This window comes from Thermobia domestica, chromosome 17, assembly GCF_964235325.1.
Source record: "Thermobia domestica chromosome 17, izTheDome1.hap1.1, whole genome shotgun sequence".
Taxonomy (NCBI): domain Eukaryota; kingdom Metazoa; phylum Arthropoda; class Insecta; order Zygentoma; family Lepismatidae; genus Thermobia; species Thermobia domestica.
In genome coordinates, this window is record NC_137470.1 from 94,280,538 (window position 1) to 94,302,991 (window position 22,454).

Genomic DNA, 22,454 nt, shown 5'->3' on the forward strand with positions numbered 1-22,454 from the left:
ATTTATGAAATGATCACCAATAGTCGAATCACCAACCGCTTGATCATCTTATTCGACATTCCGATTGGATCATCGTGTTGATAGAGGAAAAGGCAGAAGGAAAACCAGGAAGAGAACACCAAGGATAGAATATCTAGATGCACTTACGAAGAAGAGACCTTATCAAAATATAAAACAGTTCTCCAAAGGGAGAGAAAAAGTTTTAAAATTTCCATGTTGTCCACCAACCTATGGTTGAAGTAAAAAAAAAAAATAATAATAATAATAATAATAAGAGTTAATCTTCATATAACTTACCCCCTGTGATATTAATGCTCTTCTTATATATGGCGCACAACCTGTCATTTTTGTTTTTGGGAATAACGCACAGCACCATCTCTAAGTTGTAGTTTCGCAAACCGTTGTCGAATTTTAAGACGTACTTCTCAGGTGAGTCCTGCACACAATACTCACTGGAAAGACAAGAGAACAAAGAAAGAATCAATGAAGACTGTCAACAAAGATATACAATTAAACAAAGATATACAAACTTATACAATTAAGCAAAATTTATTTTTAAAAAATTCAAGTTAACTTTAAGTTCTTAAAAATTGTTTACAGTATTACAGTGCAAGTACATTCAGATGAATTTTATTTTACTATTACATACTTTGCTTTAGCTCACAATGGTTGAGGGACATCCTCAAATCTTGCAGCGTTAATTTAACTTATTTCTTAACGTAGTAGAATAATTACATTTTGCATAGCGACTAAAATTGGATGAAAATACAATATTCCACTCTTACTTTCCTATATTTGTAAATATTTATATATTTTTAGGTAAGAATAGTTTTATTTGTACCATACGGACCGTGCTCTCTTTTTTAAAAAAATCTGCAACCTTAATTGGCCTCATTTCCGACATTTACAATGATGAAATTTTGCATAGCTATAGAAGTCAGATTACAATAATATTTTATTGTTACTTTCATTCTAAATTCATCTCCATCGGCATGGGGGTGAGGTTATGAAGGGGATGACTGATAAAATTAATCGAAAACTATCAATACTAATTTCCAATTCTTAGCTTTCGGGATCACTAAAATGAATAGTGACCTCCCCGATACCATTTAAATCCAAGTTCAGCCCCCATCAGCATGAGTGTAAAAAGATGTAAGGGATGGGAAGGAAAGTGTGAAATTACTAAATTTCTATGCTTTTATTTAACTTATAACGGTTGGAAATTGTTCTCAAACCTTGTAACCTTAATTTAACTCATTTCCCACTGTAACGAAATATTACAAAGCGACGGAAGTTAGGTGACAATACAATACTCCATAATTACTTTTATATATTTCTAAATATTTATACATTTCCTAAGTAAGAATAATTTTAGTTTGACTACAATATTTGTCCTAGATTGCCTAATATTCCATGTAGTTTTTCAATACTTTGTTTTAGATTACGATTTTCGATTCTCAAGTTGTTCTGATATTTTGGTTAGTACACTAACAGTATTTTCCAAACACGTGATTTCTTTCTAAAATTCATGAAATTTTGTAGCCATAAACGTTACACTTCGTTCCAGTTTAGTAACTTACTTGCTACACTAGTTTTCTCAAGTATATTTCTTAGTTTCGTATCGGGTCGCTATTTTCCGCTTTGCAATTATCGCACTTTCAACGTTCCCCTTTAGTTCGCAATTTACAAATATTTTCAGCTGGTTTTAACATAGAACACTTTGCATTGAAGTAATTATCGCATCTACCGTACAATAAATCACTTAGAAGCACCTCACAATTCAGACAAGGTTAATACGCATAATGATTACTTCAGTGTTTCCAACGAACTTCCTCAACGGCTGACGACGAAGTGTATACATATATATGAGCGGGTCGGGGAAGCAAAATGACGTCACAGTTTCTGACTTTCGAATAAACTGGAGAAGAAGACAACATTTCGATACAACTCAATGCAATGACACATACCAAACAAGCTTTCCCTGCCATCTGCAGGTACATTTTCGAAATTAAACTACCTACATACTGTTCTGTGGTTCGATCCTTAACCAATTTCATCTAATAGCCCAATTTCATCGGAAGTGGCGTTTACAATTATGTACCCTAAGCTGCTCATATCCAGTCAACCACGCACGCACACAAACAAACAAAAAACACTGAGCACAATTGTAGGGGGTGTTTCCTAATATGCAATGGATTGATTTGTGGATTGTAAGAACACTTAATATATAAAGATCAGGGTTTTCTTTTAATGTTCATATGGTACTATAATAGCAACACATAAGCATTAGGATACTATTAGAAGAACAAGAATAGTGTTAATATTAAAAATATAAGTTTTGTCAAAGTGGTGCTATTTCTTTCTGACGGACTGTATATACGTATATATATATATATATGGTGTAACAGGCGTTTTTGTAATGGATGACTTTCTAAAAAGTAAAATTCCTTCTATATGAGAGCCAATAATTTATTAACACTCCTCGAAAACCAGAAATAATGTTTTGCCATTTTAGAAAAAGTTTTAGATATAGAGTACTTACAATTTCGGCTTATGTAGAAGCAAATTAATTTTGCTCCCTTCAAACTGAACTGAGTTGACAAAGTCTTGTACGTGTTTCTTATATGCTGATGGCGCTATTACCATCCAACAATTAACTTCTTTTCCTATTAGCGCTGTAGTATCTGTAAGAAGTTAAAATATCTTCATTACGATCTTCAATTAAAACAAAACAACAACGTAGGAGAAAATGTAGGAGATACTAAATAGAAACACACTAACTTTCAAGCTAAAAACAACTCGTTGTTAAAAATATAATAACAGAATAACAAGCGGTTAAAGAATAGTAGAAAGAATCAAAGGCGTTTGGCAAGATAGCATAAAGAACACAACAAAGATAAAAACACAGCACGCAAAAATTAACTGCAGACAATTCTCTGCTTGGATCAATATTACTACCATTATTACTTGAAGCTGAGCAGGAAGTAAAACAAGAGAAGGTTACACGAGGTTTAATCTTGGTTTACTATTAGCAAACAGAAGAGAGGTATGCGTGAATTACTAATTTTTAAAATTAGTTAGTTTGAAAGAATGATTTTTAAGGTTATATCAATTAAAGTTACATTCGATCTATGGTGGAGTCAACGGCCAATGATTTTGTGTAAGTTTGTAGTTACTAGGGAGATATAAGAATCGTTATGCCTTGTAGAGGCCAAATTACGGGTACGTGGTTACTTATTGCAAGAGTATATAAGATGGTTAATGTGTTCAGTTGTTGGGAGGAACTCTGGAAAAGAACGTAAACGAAGAGTAATAATGGACGGAAGAGAATAGCCGAGCATTCAATAGGATTATTAGCAAGAATAAGCCAAAGCGATTATGGAAATCAATCAGTACGTGGAACAGCCTATTGCGGCTACCACAGTCCGGCGCAAGATGTATAGTCTGAACATTTACAGTCCGGTTGCATTGATCACTGCCGAAAATTCTTTAGCCTGAAGAAAACGGCTCCGAGAAGAAGCAAAGTGAACCGACTGACTGAAAATGCATAACATGCTTCGATCAGTTCTCTTTCACCTAATTTACAACTTATGTATCTCTCACGCCCAAAGAAGCTTAGGCTCTGAATTGTCTCTCCCACACCGTGAAACACGGTGGAGGCTCTGGATTTCCAGTCGGTCCTGCGTATACAATAGAATGAGCTCAGAATTAGGGTTAACTCTTAAACTTTATTTTTAGAAATTTATCGTATTATTCAAAGATCAGAGATATATCAATCGATCGAACACTTCAAGCTGAACAAAATGACATATTTGAGAGTATTTGCTGTTCTTCACTTTTTATGTCTTGTTCGTTGCCAATCTGATGCTATTGATAGTTTTTATACTGTTCCCATACATTGTTTCTTTATGCCTATATACTGTATATTGTTAAGTAGCAGATCCTCACTATTGATGTTTCATTTCTAGTCTTAGTGCCACACGGTGTACTATCAGTGGCAAATAAATTCCTAACAGTGATACTGTAACCTGAATAGTTCGGCTTCTGTTCGTTTCTTGGTTGTTCCTGTTCGCTAGGGAGCCATGTCGGTTACTGCATAGTTTGAAAACCCAATTTTAAGTAATTGGATAGGGTTTGGATCGAGTTCTCTCATGTTTGGACGACATTTCTGTAAGAGTAAGCTTCGGTTTTTGTTTCTCTCATTTAGTTCGAGAGCCACTTCTACAAGCAGATAGAGTTATACTTTGCCTGTACCTGTAAGAAATGTAGATTTGGGATTCTAACCTCGTACAGAGACCATCAGTGAACGACTCTCTCGAAACGTCGATACCTTAAAGTCACTCTATGCGAATGCCTGTACAAAATATCGGTCACGTTATTTTGTATAAACATTCGCACAGATTAACTTTAAGATATTAACGTTTCGAAAGGGCCGTTCACTGATGTTTTCTCTACAAAATTCGAATCCAAATTGGTTAAGACGTTCATATTTTATACGGTACAGGCTAAGTATAACCCTATCAGCTTATAGAAGTGACTCCCAAAATAACTAGGACAACAAGGAAATGAACCCTACCGTTATAGAAATAGCGTCCGAACATGAGACAGAACGAAAACCGATTCACTTCGGTTATCGGAATGACTTTCCGAACCCATCCTTATATCGAAAATCATAACCGAACTCTTAATTCTGTTATAACGCACACAATCGCAACAGTGAAAGCAAATTCCTAACAGGGACATACATAATTGAGACAGTGACACACATAGTACTTGCATCGTATGGGATCTGGGATTCTTGAAACACATCTATTATCAACTTTTCATTTTTATTTATTTATTTATTTATTTATTATTATTATTTTTATCTGGGGAAATTCTTTTGTTGCTATCAACTTCACGTTTATACAAACTTTAGGTGGTGTAACCAAACGGAAAAGATTATGTAACCATAAGTCAATCCCTTCAAGTGCTTTGTGTGCTCTAGTCGATACAACTCTTTTAGACATTAATTATATAAATAAAAGCTTAAATGTGTGAACATTCAAAAATATTACTTACAATTTGTTGTTCACTAACTTAAATTTACTTAATAATAAACAAATACATATAAACATATGTGTATGTCTGTTTAAGCAATTGGACTCAATCATAAAACAAACGTGCGGCAGAGGGTTAAATTTACCACTAGAATATGCCAATTAAAATGTAATAAACTTTATTAACTTGAATTCTAAAAAAATAAACACATATTTAGCAGTAGCGTCTTCTCTGGGTGTGCAAGTCGTGTGTTAACGCCCAACGAAAAATGAAGAAAAGAGTATTTTAATTTAATTAAACGGATCGTCACAACTTGGGATTTTATATTTTCAACGAGACAGAATTAACTGTTGAAGTGCAAAAGAACAGAGAAGTGCTGTGAAGTCTCCGTCATGTTCTGAGGAGGCAACTCTGCGAGTAAGTTGTTGGCAACGCTTTGGCTGAAGTTTCACTGCTTTAGAAGACTAATATTGTGCATCCGCTTCGTGTTCCTCACCTCGTGCTTGTGTGATCTAAGGCGTTGGTTAGGAAATCAACGTCTTGAGTTTTCTGCTTCTCTCAAGCGTTGCCAAGTCTGTAGATTTATTTGTGGATGTACAGATATTTTATAGCAATACGGAAAACATTTTTTTGGGGGAGAGGGGGTATGATCTACGCACTTTTTTATTGCTAAACATATCATTCAATTCAAAAGTTAATGGTGCAATCGAGTTCTTCCTAAAATACGTGTAAGGAGTACGGTGAAAAGAAACATCATTTTTTTCTCTATTATAGGTTGGCGTAAATAGGACATTATGCAGTGACGATCATGGTTCCTTACTTTCGAAAATTGCGAGAACTTCCAGGTACAGACTATATTCAGGAAATCGATGGGTGGGCAAAGTACAGTCACTATTAAATACTCTTATGCTGAATGCGAATGCCACTAAAATAGTTATGCGTAAATTGAGGTAAATTTATCACAATATTTTAGATCAGTAAAACAATGTGGGTGGGCCCATCTTTGCTCCTGGGAAGAGAGGGTTCTCCCTCTAGTATCGCCTATGGTTGTGAGGGTTAATATATTTTTCCTTTCTTACCAACGCCCTAACATCCACGTCAGGAGACGCTACTGATATTTAGCAAGGGTGGTTGGTTGTAGGTGGGTGGTATATCGTAAAATTACTTAATCTACTTAATATTTGGTATTTTTTACGAAGGCGTAAGCCTCACAGTTCTCCACCATGTCACTTTTTTTAAATCAAAAATTAGTGTTGGATATAGTAGATAATTTAATAGTCTCATGGGAAACAAAGTTTGATCCTGTTAGTATCTGGAACTAAAAGCATACTTTAACGCACATATGATGTGCAAACGAAAGGTTTTCATAACTTGAGGACCGTGATAAAATGAAAAAGCTAATTACTAAATTATTAAATGTATATTTATAATAAACTAAATTGAGTGTGTAATGTGTTGTTTGTGTAGGATGTATGTGAGATATTGTTGTAGGTGTGAGTGTCAGGTTTTAGAATGTTGTAGGTAGGTTCTTGGTTCAAAGGCACATACCTTCACGGCGTGTAGATTTTCTGACAATGGAATAAACGTATTTTGTTTTAGCGTTTTTTTTTCTGTTTTGTTTTTTTTTCTTTTAGAGTAATAAAGTCATAATTCTGTTACAATGAAGAGTACAGTGAAAGTATGAGCTTTTAAAACGGCGTAATATTTTTAATGTATTACTGAACATATCTTTATCGCTCTGAGCTTTTCAGGAAGTAAACTAAAGACTATATCCTATTGGAAAGCGCTGAATTTGTAGGAATACGGTTTTTATAAGTGGGTTTGAAATTTTACACGTGCTCTCACGATTTTTTGATGAAATTTTGATCAACTAAAAGTTTCCTTGACATCATTTATTTTGACATCACACTAAAGTGAAATACTTTTCAATATGTTGTCCGACGATTCTGTTATTATTTAGAAACTAATTATACAATTTCACAATAACGTAAAAAAATAGTTTACGGCACTGACTTACAATACCAGACATTTGTTTATGACATACAAATACACAAGAACAGAAATGAGAGTAATAAAATTTAAAAAAATAAAAAATAAACTAAAATTAGACTTATTGGTATGGTTCGAATAATATTCGTCGAACAGACACCCCTTTGGTGCACATCTTGCTGGGTTCTATTCCAAATGGGAGAGCGCAACAAATTTAATTTGACCATCCATCATAGAAAATATAATCTTGGGTCGTAAAACTTTAAAAAAAATAATCAATTTCACGAACAGACACTATTTACTAGTAGCTGGAATTGTCCAGTCACAGTTCGGCCCAGTAGGACATACGAAATTTTCGCCCATGAATATATCTTCCTGTGGCAATTCTCTGCCTTCTAATTCGAGAAGATTTTCCTCGAGGGTCAGTCTCCATTCGTGTAAGTTTGTCCTTGACTGCAAAGGAAATACATGAACTTATTAACATATTTTCTAATACTATATTTAATATTAAAATAATAAAAATTATGGACTGCTTCCCATCTGCATCTAAACTCTTTTCCATACATTTGATAAGTCTTAGCTTTCTTTGGTAATGGTGTAGACAAAGAGTAAGTAATAAAATTGAAATAGTCTGTTCTTCATCTTAGGTTTAGAAAATAGCAAAACAGAAGTGAAACAGCAAACTTCTATAATAATAATAATAATGATAATAATAATAATAATAATAATAATAATAATAATAATAATAATAATAATAATAATAATAATAATAATAATAATAATAATGAAAAATGAAATGAAATCTTTAAGTTTTACGTCCTACAGTTATACCGGTTAGGCTAAAGAAGACGGTGATGATGAGAAATGAATGAAGTGGTGGAATGGAGAAAGTGGGTGGAAACGGGAGAACCCCGAGAAAACCCACGAGCATGGTGTTTATTCAGATTATTATTATTATTATTATTATTATTATTATTATTATTATTATTATTATTATTATTATTATTATTATTATTATTATTATTATTATTATTATTATTTCAAAGCAGTTTATTAGCAACAACAGCTTGACAATCACTAGTGCGCCAAGAGAATACAAAGTACAGTGGAAACATTCAATCATAATTATAAAATAAGCAGTTTATACATAAAATCATAACACGTGAAATACATCATGATAATGAAGAAAAAAATAAAAGAAACAAGCATGTAGTATCTGTAATTAAAAACAACATTCATAGAGATTACATGCGGAAAAATTACATGCATACATGGTGAAATAACATGCATGAACATATATATACGCATATTAAAAACGAAAATTAAACGCATCCATCCGAAACAAAACTAACTACTTTTAAACAGTTTAAAAAATTGATGATGAACAGCTGAAAATTTAAATTCGAAAAGATCTAAATTAGAACACAATTTATTAGCCGTCTCAATACAGGTATAAATAGAAGATTTGGAAAATATCCGAGTGCAAACAAAAAGAATAAATTTCCTGGTTCTACAATAAGGAACTCTCATGTCCATGCAATAGATTATGTAAAAATTTTAGATCAAACCAACTGCGTCTTTCATTAAGAGTTAGTAAGTTTAAATCCTTGCGTATAGCACTTAAGCTCATATTATCATATTGCTTAAATTTCCATTTTAACCACACAAGAAAATTATGATCATCACCGTCTAGAACACAAATTTACTTTTAAGTTTTTAAATGGTTTTATACGACAGCATACTACTTCTTTCATTGTGTTCATTCTTTTAGCACATTCTTTTCATTTTATGTGTTTGTTTCGAATGCTCCCGAGACCCAAGTAAATGAAACGCTGTACATAAATAATTTAGTATTCATTTATTGTGATAGCGGTGGCGGAAATAAAGGAAACCCAGACCCTCACCCCTACTCGAACACTTTCTCCCAAGTACTCCTTCCTCCCAGTTGTGGTCATGTTGTTACTAACTATAACAATAAAAAACATAGTACAAATTGATAAATACTTTGTGAAATCAAACATTCGAAACACCTTTTTATCGCAATAACAACTACGGATAATCTTAACGTACCAATCTCTAAGTAGGCTACTAGAAACAACTCGTTTACTATAGTGAGTTTTTAGCACGTATTCATTATAAAACACTAGAAAAAATCGTTTACTTTGAGTTTGCAGCATACGTTCGTTGTAAAACTATGACTTTCTTTACATTCTTTTGGCCTGATATCAATATCTATTTGTTGGGCAGATATTACACTTAAAAGAAGAAGACCGGCGAAACGTCGCACGGCTGCTGCTTGAAAACGCCGCCGCGTTGGACCTACGTTTTTTTGAACTTTTTTCCTTATTTTGGTTGTAGAATCACCTCTCCAAATTTTTCGGTCTTGTACCCTTCCACTTCGTAGCCGGGAGCCAAAAATGATTCTGCTAACATAAACTAGTTCCACATTGTTGGCATGTTCAATGTCCAGCTTTTCAGCTATACCTTTCACCTGGGGTTTTGCAATTCCGAGTCACTAAAACAACTTCCTGTGTTTCTAAAACAGGTAATGTTTTCTGTAAACAGTGATTAGAGTGTTCTCTTTGTCACAAATCCGCCAGGAAGAAAAAAAAAAGTTAGTTGTTAAAACGAGATAAAAATAATTTTCTGATAATAGACGACTGTACCGATTAAAATAAATTTATAAGTTTACATCCCAGAGAAAACATTAGATTGTAATAATGAAAACTGGAACGAAACCTAACTGAATTTAAAATGGCGGGCCAAACCATGGCCCAGCATGCCAACACCCAATTTTCGGTAATTGACAATTAAAATAAAGTTTGAAACTGGAAATAAACTTAAGTAAAACTTTTAAAATAAAAATGTGCGTGGAAGCAGAGGAGTTCTTTCATTCCTTCATTCAGCCATCAACCGCAAACATCTTGCCAAACGAACAACAGATCCGAAGTTCTCACAGCAACACTCTTCTGGAAGAAGGGCCATGGGACTGGATGTGGCGTTTGCATTGTAAGTTGTCTCCCAATACTGTCTTTTCACGTTATTCGATAAGCTGTGCATTGGGTAGCATAACCGGTACCTCGTGAGGGGACAATCTTTGTACCACTATGTGTCATGGGCGGTAAACTCACTTGATCTAAAGCAAGATTTCTTAATTGTGTTTTGAACCTAAAGCTGTACTTACGTAGTCATCCAGTCGCTCCCTGAACCTTCCGTAGCGTTCTAGTGCTGTTTCCGGATGAACAACTGTATGCGGTTTGAGAAAGCTCTCCTGCCTATAATTAAATATTATATAATAAGTAAAATTTCTTTATTAAATATTCTATAGAAACTTAATTTACATATAAAATTTATCATACGTATAAAATACAGGGTATATATATATATATATATATATAAACTTTACAACTTTGAAAACTCGTATTGATTTATTTATTTAGCTTACAGACATGGTTTTGGTGTGATTTTGTAGCAAAATGCATTAAGTTTTTTTTTTATCTTATACCTAAAGAGATTCAATGTGGCTTCTATTGGTGATGCGACATACATCCGATCTGAAGTCGATTTCTGGCCAAACCCGCTGCAGCATTCTATCAGTGTCTTAATTCTTGCACCATTTCTAATTTGTATGGTTTGAGATGCAACCGTTTTCTCAACACACGCCAAATTGTTATGTGTGGAACGCTCAGCTATCGAGAAGCATGTCGAGTTGGTTTTGTAGGAATGTTCACAAAACTTTGTCTCACTTGCTCTACAACGTCTTCAGATGAACGGGGACGACCTGAAGGTTTGTTGTGTCTTACCGAACATCCAGTTTCAATGAAACACTTATGCCACTGATAAATAACAGGCTTTCTGGGAGGAACTTTACTATACTTTGTACGAAAATTACGTTGCAGAGTTATCGCAGACTTGGATTCTTCAAACCAAAACACACAGATCGCACGCTCAGGGGCCATTAAAGGCAGCTATCTTTGCTGCAAGTGCCGCTAGCACTTGCGGTGACTTGTTTCTGAACTAATGTACTACGTGAGTCAAAACATGATGTATTTTACTACAAAATGACACCAAAACCATGTCTGTAAGAAAAATGAATAAATCAATATGAGTTTCCAAAGTTGTAAAGTCCTTTATGATACACCCTGTATATTTTATTATATATAAAATTATACTTAATTTGAAACGACTCTAACTTTTAACCTTATAACTGAAAACGCTGGAGTTTTGTACCATGTCAATATCAACAGAAGGACATTGTCATACTCTTCAATACCATCAGGCTAATAGTGTTGCCAACATAAAGTTGTGTTTTTGAACATGTCAGGTTATTAGGAGCAAATCTACATATTAAACAAAAAACACGACACAATACCTGTTATTCAGTGTTGCAAACTAAGGACGCTACAGTTTCACGAACATTGAAAAACAAACAAACTTTCGGGATATTTACAACAATAATAGCGCAAGCGCAGGTCAATGCATGTCCACAGTACCTCAGTGTCGTACAGTATAGTCATGATACGAGATATTTTGAATAAACAGGAACAAAGTTACAACGAATTGAAAATTTTACGCTTTTTTAAAAAATGTTTTATTTCGAAAAACTACTTGTATAAATAGTCACATCCAGGGCCGGCTCTTCCATATGTGCAACACGTATATTTGCACGACGCGGCAAAATCTGTCACAACTATATTATTTAAAATAAATATTTCTTGTTGGAAACATACTTCATGACGATGGTAGTTAAATTTACTAAGCTGACCTATATGAATATTATATTCACAAATCATGTTTAGGTCGCATCAGTTTAAGGTCGTGTGGACAATGCTAAAGCAAATGGTCAAACAAATTCCAGTATAAATTGCTTGATTGTTGTCAAATACAAGAACTCAATTCTCGAACAGTAGCGAATACCAGTCCCACCTGTTCCATTTAGTTAGTTATCACAGTTTTGATTTGTTGAAGGTGGATACAATTTTAATTTTTAACAGACGTAGAAGGAAAATCAGGAAATAAAAGAGCTAGTTGCACCGGAATTGCAAACTGATATATTGAGATTGAAGCTCGATATTGTATTCTATAAAAAGGATTACCAACGTTCCTCTACAGGTGAGTTTGTTTTATCTTTCACTAACAAAATAGATTATTATTTAAAGAAAAACACCAGACACAACTATATTGTATTTGCAGTGTTTTAGCCTTTCTGAGTGCGAGTGGGCTTTCCCTCTCCTTCGTTGTTCATGATGGGATAGCATCTTAAAATCGTGGCTTTTAAGATTTATTCTTTCTGGACAAGGGGGCGGCAAATGGTACCATTGTACGGGGGGGGGGGGGGGCAAATTGCCTAGGATTTGCCCTGCCCACATCTAATCACACGGATGGTTTTGAACAGACGTAAACATTACAGCGTCGTTTACAGAAATTAGATATCTCCAACCGTTCAAGATATAGTCCTACGTAGACATCAAGCGGTTTGAGATACCCAATTGCTGTAAACGGCATTATGATCTTTGTGTCTATTGAAAATCATCTACATCATTAGATGGGATACTTATCTAAGCATTTTGTCAAAAAGAAAAAAAAGTCTCTCGAAAAGCGACATTTTCAATTCTTTGCAACTTTGCTCCTCGTTATTCAAAACACCTCATATCTGATCATAGTAGTTGACACTAAGGTATTTTACATGTTCGTCTCGTTTCGCTCGTTTCACTTGCGTTATTATTGTTGTAGAGATCTCAAAAATGAGGACGTTTGTGACATGAACCTCCTTAGGTCGCAACACTGAACCTCCTTAGTTGGAGTTGTATGTTTTCGGTTAATATGTACATTTGAAGTTGTAATAAGCAACCGTATTATCATTTGAGAAAACAAAACTCTATGTTGGTTTGGCAATACTGTTAGTCTAGTGGTATTACAGAGCATGCCAAACAATGTTCCCCTGGTGATAAATCTATGGTCCAAAATGTCATCGTCTTTTGTCTATTGAAAATTAAATCTTCAAGTTTTACATTCCACGGATTCCGGCTAGGCTAAAGGAAACGGTGAGAAATGAATGAAAATGGTGGAAAGAAGCAAGTGGGAGGAAGCGGGAGAACCCCGCGTAAACCAACCCACATGGTGTTTGTCCACCACAAAGTTCTTTTGGCGCGAGCTTGAATCGAACCAAGGATGCCATGTACAGTCCGCAGCAAAAAACCTGCAACATGCGAATGTAAGTTTATTGTGAAACGACGAAGTCTTTTGCTCCAAAATAAGTGTGCAGGGCAGGACGACGAGGTTTCTCCTGGCGTGATTCGTGCCACTTAGACGTTATGTTGATTCCCAGCACTGTTAGGCGTGATTTCACAATAAACTTACATGCTTATGTTGCAGGTTTTCTGCTGCGGACTGTACCAGAGGTGAACGCTCTACCACTGAGCCACCGAGGCCCTTCTTTTGTCTATTAGTTTGAAAGCTAGAAGGATGTACCAAGAGAAATGGTCCACCCTACAGTGACAATGATAATTTAATGGAAAAATCAGCTTAATTCGTAGCAACCACTCTCTCACCCTTCTAAAGTTGGGAAAACGTTATTATTATTATTATATGATTTTGAGTTTAACTTCGCTTTAAGCGGTGAGGCTATATGAGACGTGGACCTCCAGGCTAACGTGGAATCCGAATCACATGAGCTCCCGCCAGGAATCGAACCCGGGTCCTCCACGCCAAAGGTTATTATTATCACTCAACATATTAAGTACATGATAACTAAATAATAAATGGTACATTAAATGATGAAACTTTCGACTTCCACACATAAACCGATAATGATTTTTGCTTCATATTCAATGCGTGTGCAGGAAAATAAGAGAGTCTGGTTGGTAAGATTTTCACACAAGGTTCACTTTTTGCTTTAGAATGATATTGAACATTAGTACTTTACATAAAACCTTTATGATCTTAAATTCGACATTTAAAGGGCAAAAGGTCCATTATTTAAAAAAAAAAAAGTATTTCGAACAAAACTTCATTTGCTTTTGCACATTCCTAGTCTGAATTAAAAATCACAACCTTCCATTCAAAAAATTCAATTCTCAGCCTAAATATCTCACTCCTGGTGTGTTGACGAACTTACAAATTTCATCATTTAATTGAATGTTGACAATTTAGTTACAATATTATTTAATATTTTGATTAAGTTAACGTTACGCGAACTTTAGAAGAGATGAGTAAGAGGAATTTAACGTATAGTACGTCCGCTATCCTGGTATACAGTTGCTGTCCGATGCCGACACACCGCGGGTGGTGTAGGATGTCACCAAACTCAGTATGGGGGCTTATTTATGGCTGGTCGAAGGAAAGTCAGTGAGGGTGACAGATCTGTTGTTGCCACATTTTCCCTTTTGTGTTATTTCTAGAGGTCTTTTTCTTTAAAAAAAAGAAAAAAAAAAGAAAAACTACATTAAAACATAATACCTAAAAATGTTGTATACGAGGAAACGGTTGCAAAACTGCTAATATATAGAGAAGTGGTTAGCGATTGATAATAATTATCATCCATATTTAAGTATTACGTTTGTCCTACAAATTCCCTAAGTAGGTTTTAAATGAGCACATATGATTCTTTTATTAACTAGTGAATCCGTAATGACTAAGAAACAGGCAATTGGAATTGTGCAGACCAGGAAATAAACCTTCATAATTATAACAAAAGCACAATAACATGAATTCACGCAGATGTTCATTTCTAATTTATATTTCAGCCAAATGCTACTGGAACTTTTTTATTTTATATTTTTTCACTAGTTCCTAGAGTTTTTCCTAGTGTTGCTTTAATTGTGCATCTTTCCTACAAGGCTAATTAAGCGTAATTTATTGTTAGGATATATAGTATTAGACCAGTGTTGATGCCGAGATGAGAAATATCTTTTAAATTCGAGACGAGATTAGAAAAATGACAATTCTCGTCTCATTTTCGAGACTAGAATCGAGACGAGACGATAAATTTCACGAGTCTGGCGGGTAACTCTAGTTTACCCCAGTCTTAGTTCTCAAACTTTGTTTTATTGATCCATGAATCATAACATAAAATCATAAGTTGATAGAATGATTGTACGAACACAGTGTGGAACATTTTTTTTAAAGATACGCAAATCTTACGCCATATACTCAATGATAAATATGGTTTGAGTGTTATATCATTCCCTTCATGAACCTCTTGTTACGCTTAAGAATTCTGGTAACTTTTAGATGAAATTAAGACAAGTAAATGTTGTTTCACAGTTGAAACTATGTAATACTTCCAAACCATCCGATTACAATACTTAAAACTTCGAAGTAGTCGGATACATCTACAACTACTGGATGTAATAGAGGAATAATATCAAAGAAAGAATCTGTTCCTGAGTCCATATATAGAAAACATTTTTCGCTATTCCTTACTGTTTTGTTCAGTGGCGAAATGTTGAAACCAAAAATCGTTAATTTGGATCATTTCCAGTTTGAATAGAGGATTAAAGGAGAGTATAGAATCTACTCTTGGGACGCTGAATAGATTGTACAAGAAGTGCTTCTCAATATCTTTTCCAGTTCTTGCTCCATGAAAACCAGAAATACTATTGAAACCAGAAGTACTATAGATTGAACTACTTCCGGTTTCGATAGTGTTGTAGGTTGTGATTTTATATATATATATATATATATATATATATATATATATATATATATATATATATATATATATAGAGAGAGAGAGAGAGAGAGAGAGAGAGAGAGAGAGAGAGAGATGGTGATCAGAAAAATGGAAACACCTGTAGTTGGCAACACGTCAGATGTATGGGTTGGCAGTGGTGTCGTGGCGCCCACAGCGCCGGACCGCTGGTGGTGGTGTGTTAGGTCGGTCTCCATACTGCGTCAGGTGCAGTGTCCAGTGGCTGCGGCAGACGGAGGTAGTGTAAAATGGGAGACATCTCAGATTTTCAAAGAGGGCAAATTGTTGGTGCGCGGTTATGTGGAGTGAGTGTGACGGCAGTGGCTACTGTGTTAGGTGTGTCGCGTAAGACGGTGTCGAAGGTTATGACGGCCTACACAACACACGGAAAAACCACATCGGGGAAGCGGAACAGTGGGCGGAAGAAAATCATGAGTGAGAGGTCACGCCGGGTATTAAAGCGCATTGTCACGCAGAACCGTCGTGCCACTGCGGAGCAAGTGACGGAGGAGCTCAATCAGCACCTCCCCCACCCTGTTTCGACAATCACAGTCCGCCGCGAATTACATGACACGAACTTACGGGGTCGTGTTGCACGGGCCAAACCGCTCATCAGGGACCATAACGCTTTCGCACGCCGCAAATGGTGCCGCAACTTGGACCGTTGAGGACTGGAAACGTGTGATATGGTCGGATGAGTCATCCTTCACCCTATTCCCAACCACGGGTCGTGTTTATGGGTCGAGAACGCCCAAAGAAGCTTATGATCTGCAGTGTCTCTGCCCAACTGTGAAACATGGCGGCGGCTCCGTGATGCTGTGGGCCGTCATATCATGGTTTTCATTGGGTCCTGTGGTCACACTTAGCGGACAAATCACTGCCAACGATTATGTCGCAATTTTAGGGGACCACTTGCATCCTATGGTCCGGATGTTGTTCCTGGACAATGATGCCATCTTCCAGGATGATAATGCACCCATTCACACAGCTGGCGTAGTTGCAGCGTGGTTTGAGGAACATCGGGATGAAGTTCAACACCTCCCCTGGCCCGCCCAATTCCCAGATCCCAGCATAATTGAACATCTGTGGTCCGTGTTGGAAACACGACTCCGGCGACGATTTCCCCCTCCATCCTCTCTCACAGAACTGGCCGATGCCCTGCACGAGGAATGGTGTAAAATTCCACTTGCTACCATTCACGACCTCTATGCCTCCATCCCACGTCGCATCAAGGCTGTTCTGAAGGCGAAAGGTGGCCCGACACCATATTAATCTGGTAAGTTGCAATTTCGTTCAGGTGTTTCCATTTTTCTGATCACCATCTATATATATATATATACACAGTGTAACCTGTCAACTTGGCCACCTCTCTAAGTTGGCCACCTGCTTATCTTGGCCTAGTTCGTCTTGAACCTGTATTTCCCATAAGCCATTCGTTATTATTACTCTATAAGTTGGCCACCTGTCTATCTTGGAAGTTGGGCACACTGAAGCAATGTTTACCCTATGATGATAATGATATATTTAACTGCGTATCTTGGCCACGCAAAATACAGTTTTGTTATTTTTCTTAACTCTTTAGAATTCCCATATGAAAGGCAGATGTTCTGTATTTGTGACTGGACACAAAGAAGCATAGATTCGCACGATTTGTACTTGGAGGTCAATGGCCAGAACAGTACCCTCATAAAGGGGTGGTGAAGGAAGGTGTGAATAAGAAAAAGCATGTACAGGAATTCAGGACATGGTTGTACGTATTTGTTTACCCTGTCTGTTTTGGTAAAACCATTAGCTATATCAAGTCCTCTCATCAGTGGAGAGCTTTAGTAATTACGGAAAATTCTCAAGGTTAACACTAACCATCTCAATTGTCAACTATTGGCACCTGTCGGCTTGTCAAAAGATAGCGGAGTGTTTGAGATATCAATTCCCTCAAGAATTTCTCAAAACATCTTCTGCTCCGAGGGAAACACTTCTGGCTCATTAACAAGAGGTAGTTAACTAGAATATTAGAATGTGCATATCTCCCAAAAAGAATAAAACAAATACGTCTAGAATGAACCACCATTCAGTAACAACTGAAAAGATGTCATATAAATTGCATATGAATTTCTCAATTTATAACTAAGCTTTTCTTGTTTTCAATCTGAATAATTCAGTGTGCTATATCAATTTCAGTAAACTGCGTACATACGCTTCTATTTCATGGTTGTTTGTGTTATTGTGTTTTCAATCCGAATAATCCAATGTACCAGACTAGTTTTCAGGTAGAGAAAGGTATGCACATATATTAAACATACTATAGTAATATTTTCTAGTACTGTATATCTTAATGATTACTCTATATACATTATTTATAAGTAGCTGTCGTGCCACTGCTTATTAAAATTTTACAATCAAGTAATACTAGAAACCCTATTCTAAAAATACACAAATCACACTTATTTTCTGTAAGTTGGCCACTTTTCGATGGAACCGATGGTGGCCAACATAGACAGGTTTCACTGTATATATATATATATATATATATATATATATATATATATAATACTCCTGAGACCATGAATCGATTGCAGAAAAATGTTCCTCGCTGTCTATTATGTTTTTGTTCTTTGGCGATAAATATTGAAACCCGAAATGATTATTTTTAATTACTTCTGGTTTGAATAGAGGGTTAATGGAGAAGACAGGACCTGTTTCTGGGGTGCTGAATCGATTACAAAATCCGCATCTCGATATCTCCTATTGTTTTGGCTGTGTTAACTGACGACAGGCGAACGGACGGACAAACCCGTTCTTTAAGACTTCCGACACTTATGCATAACATAGTTTGAAAATCTAAAAGAATCAGGTCATAAATTTTGTATGTGAATTTACAAAATGAAACGAAACGAGGACATCTTTTTCGATAATCGAAACTAGAGAAAAAAATCTTCGAGAAGAGAGACGAGATGTGACTTACAAAATTTAGATAAGGAAACCCTATTTCTCGTGTCGACTCGTGAACACCACTATATCAGACGTATTTCTTATTATATTGGTAATAGTATTCGAACTGTGTTACACGATAGGTTTCAGTGTTTATCAAAATTGGAGAGTGCATCTATTACAGTACGTTCCTTAGGTTTTGCTACAGTCAATAATTACTATTTATATAACGCTTATATTCTATTGTTATAGTATTTAATCAGTGTTCAAGGGAGACGTTTATGCTTATTGTGTTACATTGCTCTAGTTTCCAGGAAAATGTTTACTTTATCTGAGTTACGGGAAAGTAATAGAAAAGTGTGTTGTGAATTAAAAAAAAAAAAAAATATGACCGAAAAAAGGAAGAAGGAAAAATAGTCACTGACCATCCCTTTCTTGACAATTTGAAAAGACATAAGGCAACGTCGTACAAGCATTGATGGATCGGTTTTGCCAGCAGGAGAGTTGTCCGCTGACGTTATTTGAGTGCTGTTTTGCGGTTTTTTGGGGAAAGGGACCATGCCTTTGAGTTTCTGAAACTGTATAAGAGGATAGTGAACAGAGTATACATAAGAGTCTTTTTACAATAATATTTTCAATTCGCTTTGAGCGCAGAAAGACACGCTCAAACAAAAACAAAAATTAAAACTTTTTTGAAAATTATTTTGTTGGTACATTCTGAATCCGAATAATAATAATAATAATAATAATAATAATAATAATAATAATAATAATAATAATAATAATAATAATAATAATAATAATAATAATAATAATATTTGGCGTGGGAGATCCGGGTTCGATTCCTGGCGGGAGCTCAAGTCGTTTGGATTCCACGTTAATCAGTAGGTCCCGTCTCATATAGCCTCGCTGCTAAAAGGAACGCTAAGCTCAAAATCATATAATAATAATAACTAAGTTTACACAACTTTAGAAGGATAAGGAAGTGGTTGCTACGAATTACATTTTCATTGTCACTTTAGGGTAGACCCTTTCTCTTGGTACACACTTGTAGCTTTCAAACTAATAGACAAAGGAGGGGCCGCGGTGGCTCAGTGGTAGATCGTTCACCTCTGGTACATGAGGTTCTTGGTTCGATCTCAGCTCGCGCCAAATGAGCTTTGTGGTGGACAAACACCGTGTGCGTTGGTTTTCTCGGGGTTCTCCCGCTTCCTCTCACTTGCTTCTTTGCACCATTTTCATTCATTTCTCATCACCGTTTCCTTTAGCCTAGCCTTCATAACCGCTTGAAGATTTCATTTTTAACAGACAAAAGACGATGAAATTTTGCACTATAGAAATATCACCAGGGGGACATTGTTTGACAAGCTCTGTAATACCACTAGACTAACAGTATTGCCAAACAGTATTGAGTTTTGTTTTCTCAAATGATAATACGGTTGCTTAATACAAACTTCAGATATACATATTAAGCGAAAACATACAACTCTAACTAAGGAGGTTCAGTGTTGCGATCTAAGGAGGCTACTATCACAGAGGAACGGTAAACTCAAAATCAACTTTACTCAATAATAATAATAATAATAATAATAATAATAATAATAATAATAATAATAATAATAATAATAATAATAATAATAATAATAATAATAATAATAATAATAATAATAATAATAATAATAATTATTATTATTATTATTATTATTATTATTATTATTATTATTATTATTATTATTATTATTATTATTATTATTATTATTATTATTATTTTAAAACTGGACTTCCAGTCTAAATCGGCCACCTCCAATGTTCTTGCTAAAGTTCCAGCTTCCACCATTTAAGAATTATTTAAGAGTTTAAGAATTTAATTATTATAAAATTTAATATTTTATCAAAATTCATCAACTGTAAAAAAGGTTTTACAAGTGAAAATACCATTATTAATTTGACACATACGATTTAATATATATATATCATGCTTTTGTTTCAGGACTGGACAATGAAAACCTCTGTTTTTAAGTGGTATCGCATCATACTTTACTACGTGCTACAAAACGACAGAAATGCCATGCTAACCAAAAATTGGATAGCGAAATGCGATACATCTATGGTCATAATTTATTACCGAAGTGACCTATTTTTCGAACAAGAACCTTATATCATAATCTTTTCTTCATGACAGAACGACTCCTTTTCGACTTCACGTATCGTAAAAATTCAATGAGAAACATCCCGATCTTTTTCTTTAAGCACCTTTCAAGTTCTCAACAACATGAAACAATCCACTACGGACTAAGCACTATGCTACTGGAGACTGGTGGTAGAATTGCACTAGACCTTATGCAGTTAATACTACATTCCATCTGGAAATAAGGACCCTCAATGGGCTTTTAATAAGAAACGCTCCAGCCTAATTTTCGGAAACTAGATTATTAGCAAAAACGCCGAGTTTTAATAGTACCTTCATTTCTATCATTCCTACATTGTAATAGCTGTCTCAAACTCTGGTAAGGGGTTCGTCAACGAAACGTTCATTGTTGAAGTGTTCTTCAATCAAGACTACTTCAGTAGAAGGTCAGATATGGCGTGATAGCTAACAAACAAGGCTTTCACATCGAGCACAACCGCTCATTTCTCAGTGAATTTCAACGAGGAAGCATAAAGTGACAAGTTTCTAACCACAAACATGAAAGAACCTTCTGTACAGAAGTTGTTTCAGTTGTACTGAGCCGAAGTAAAAATGTGCATCTGTACTGTGGATGTGCAACTGATCGCCCTGAGATTTCCACGAGGCAAGCAGCAGTATCTCGTCAATCGTGTAGTAGAGCAGCGTGGCCAAGCGTACTCTGATGACGCCGAAACTGAACAATTTCTGGGATGGGTTTATTGTGGCTCTTTTCTAAGTTCACGGCGTCGTACGTCGTAGAAGTGCGCCTTTAGTGAACGTGAACCGGGTTCGACCACGTGGGAGGGCACAAAAGTTTAATTTCATAAATCGTCCTTCTCCTTTAACCTATAGAGCATAAATGAAGAACGTTAAACTAGAAAACCTTCATTTCTTTCTCATACAATTAAGTTGTCTTACCTCATATCTTTGTCATTGTAGAGTAAAATACAAAGTTCTGGAACTAGATAGATGATGTCACATCTCCCGTCATCGTTGCCATCTGGCTTTCTCGAGATCAGCATCGGTTGATTGGGCTCCACAACTAACACTTCGTATTTCTGGAAATAAGAATTTGAATATTTAAAAAACTCAAAACATGGTTAAAATTCTACACAAAATTCAATACAAGACTAATTTCTGAAAGAGGGAGCGGATTTTAATAATAATTCTACATAGAAATACAGTTTCCATCACACAAGACGATCATATTACATACATATGGGGAGAGCAACAATGAAGAAGAAACTATCTTTACCTCATTAAGTTATTTCCGGATTTTTCTGGTGCAACTGAGGAATATTTTCCGAAAAATGTAGAAACAAAGAGTTTGAAATTCAGAGTGATCAGTTAGGAAAATACAATCCATAATGTTCAGCTCACACTATTCCATGTGTCCTTTTTTTACTATTTAAATTACTTATTTCGCTATTTTTTAATATACTGTTAGCTTCAATGAAGAAATCCCCATTCCCGTCTCCCTGGATATACGTAATGTACGTACAAAGCAAGGGAGGAGAAAACGTTGTTGTAAGTTAATATTTCGAAAGGTTCTGTACATCAATGATGTCAGCAATAGGGTTGACGAAAGGAGTAAGAGACATCTCTCATCGAAGAATAACCTCGGTATCCAGAAAATCC

The 22,454-nt window shown here is 35.5% G+C and overlaps 1 protein-coding gene across 5 annotated transcripts in view; it reads right to left on the reverse strand.

Moving 5' to 3' along the window:
- The window catches only part of LOC145673899 (piwi-like protein Siwi), a 147,881-nt gene that overhangs the window by 13,012 nt on the left and 112,415 nt on the right, over nt 1–22,454 (reverse strand). For all 5 annotated transcript variants that reach the window (XM_081743708.1, XM_081743704.1, XM_081743705.1 and 2 more), the window contains 5 exons: nt 21,735–21,874; nt 10,214–10,304; nt 7,332–7,482; nt 2,543–2,684; nt 298–452 (listed from right to left, as the gene is read on the reverse strand). In XM_081743708.1, the coding sequence (XP_081599834.1) occupies nt 298–452; nt 2,543–2,684; nt 7,332–7,482; nt 10,214–10,304; nt 21,735–21,874 (679 nt within the window). The remainder of the gene's footprint in view (nt 1–297; nt 453–2,542; nt 2,685–7,331; nt 7,483–10,213; nt 10,305–21,734; nt 21,875–22,454) is intronic.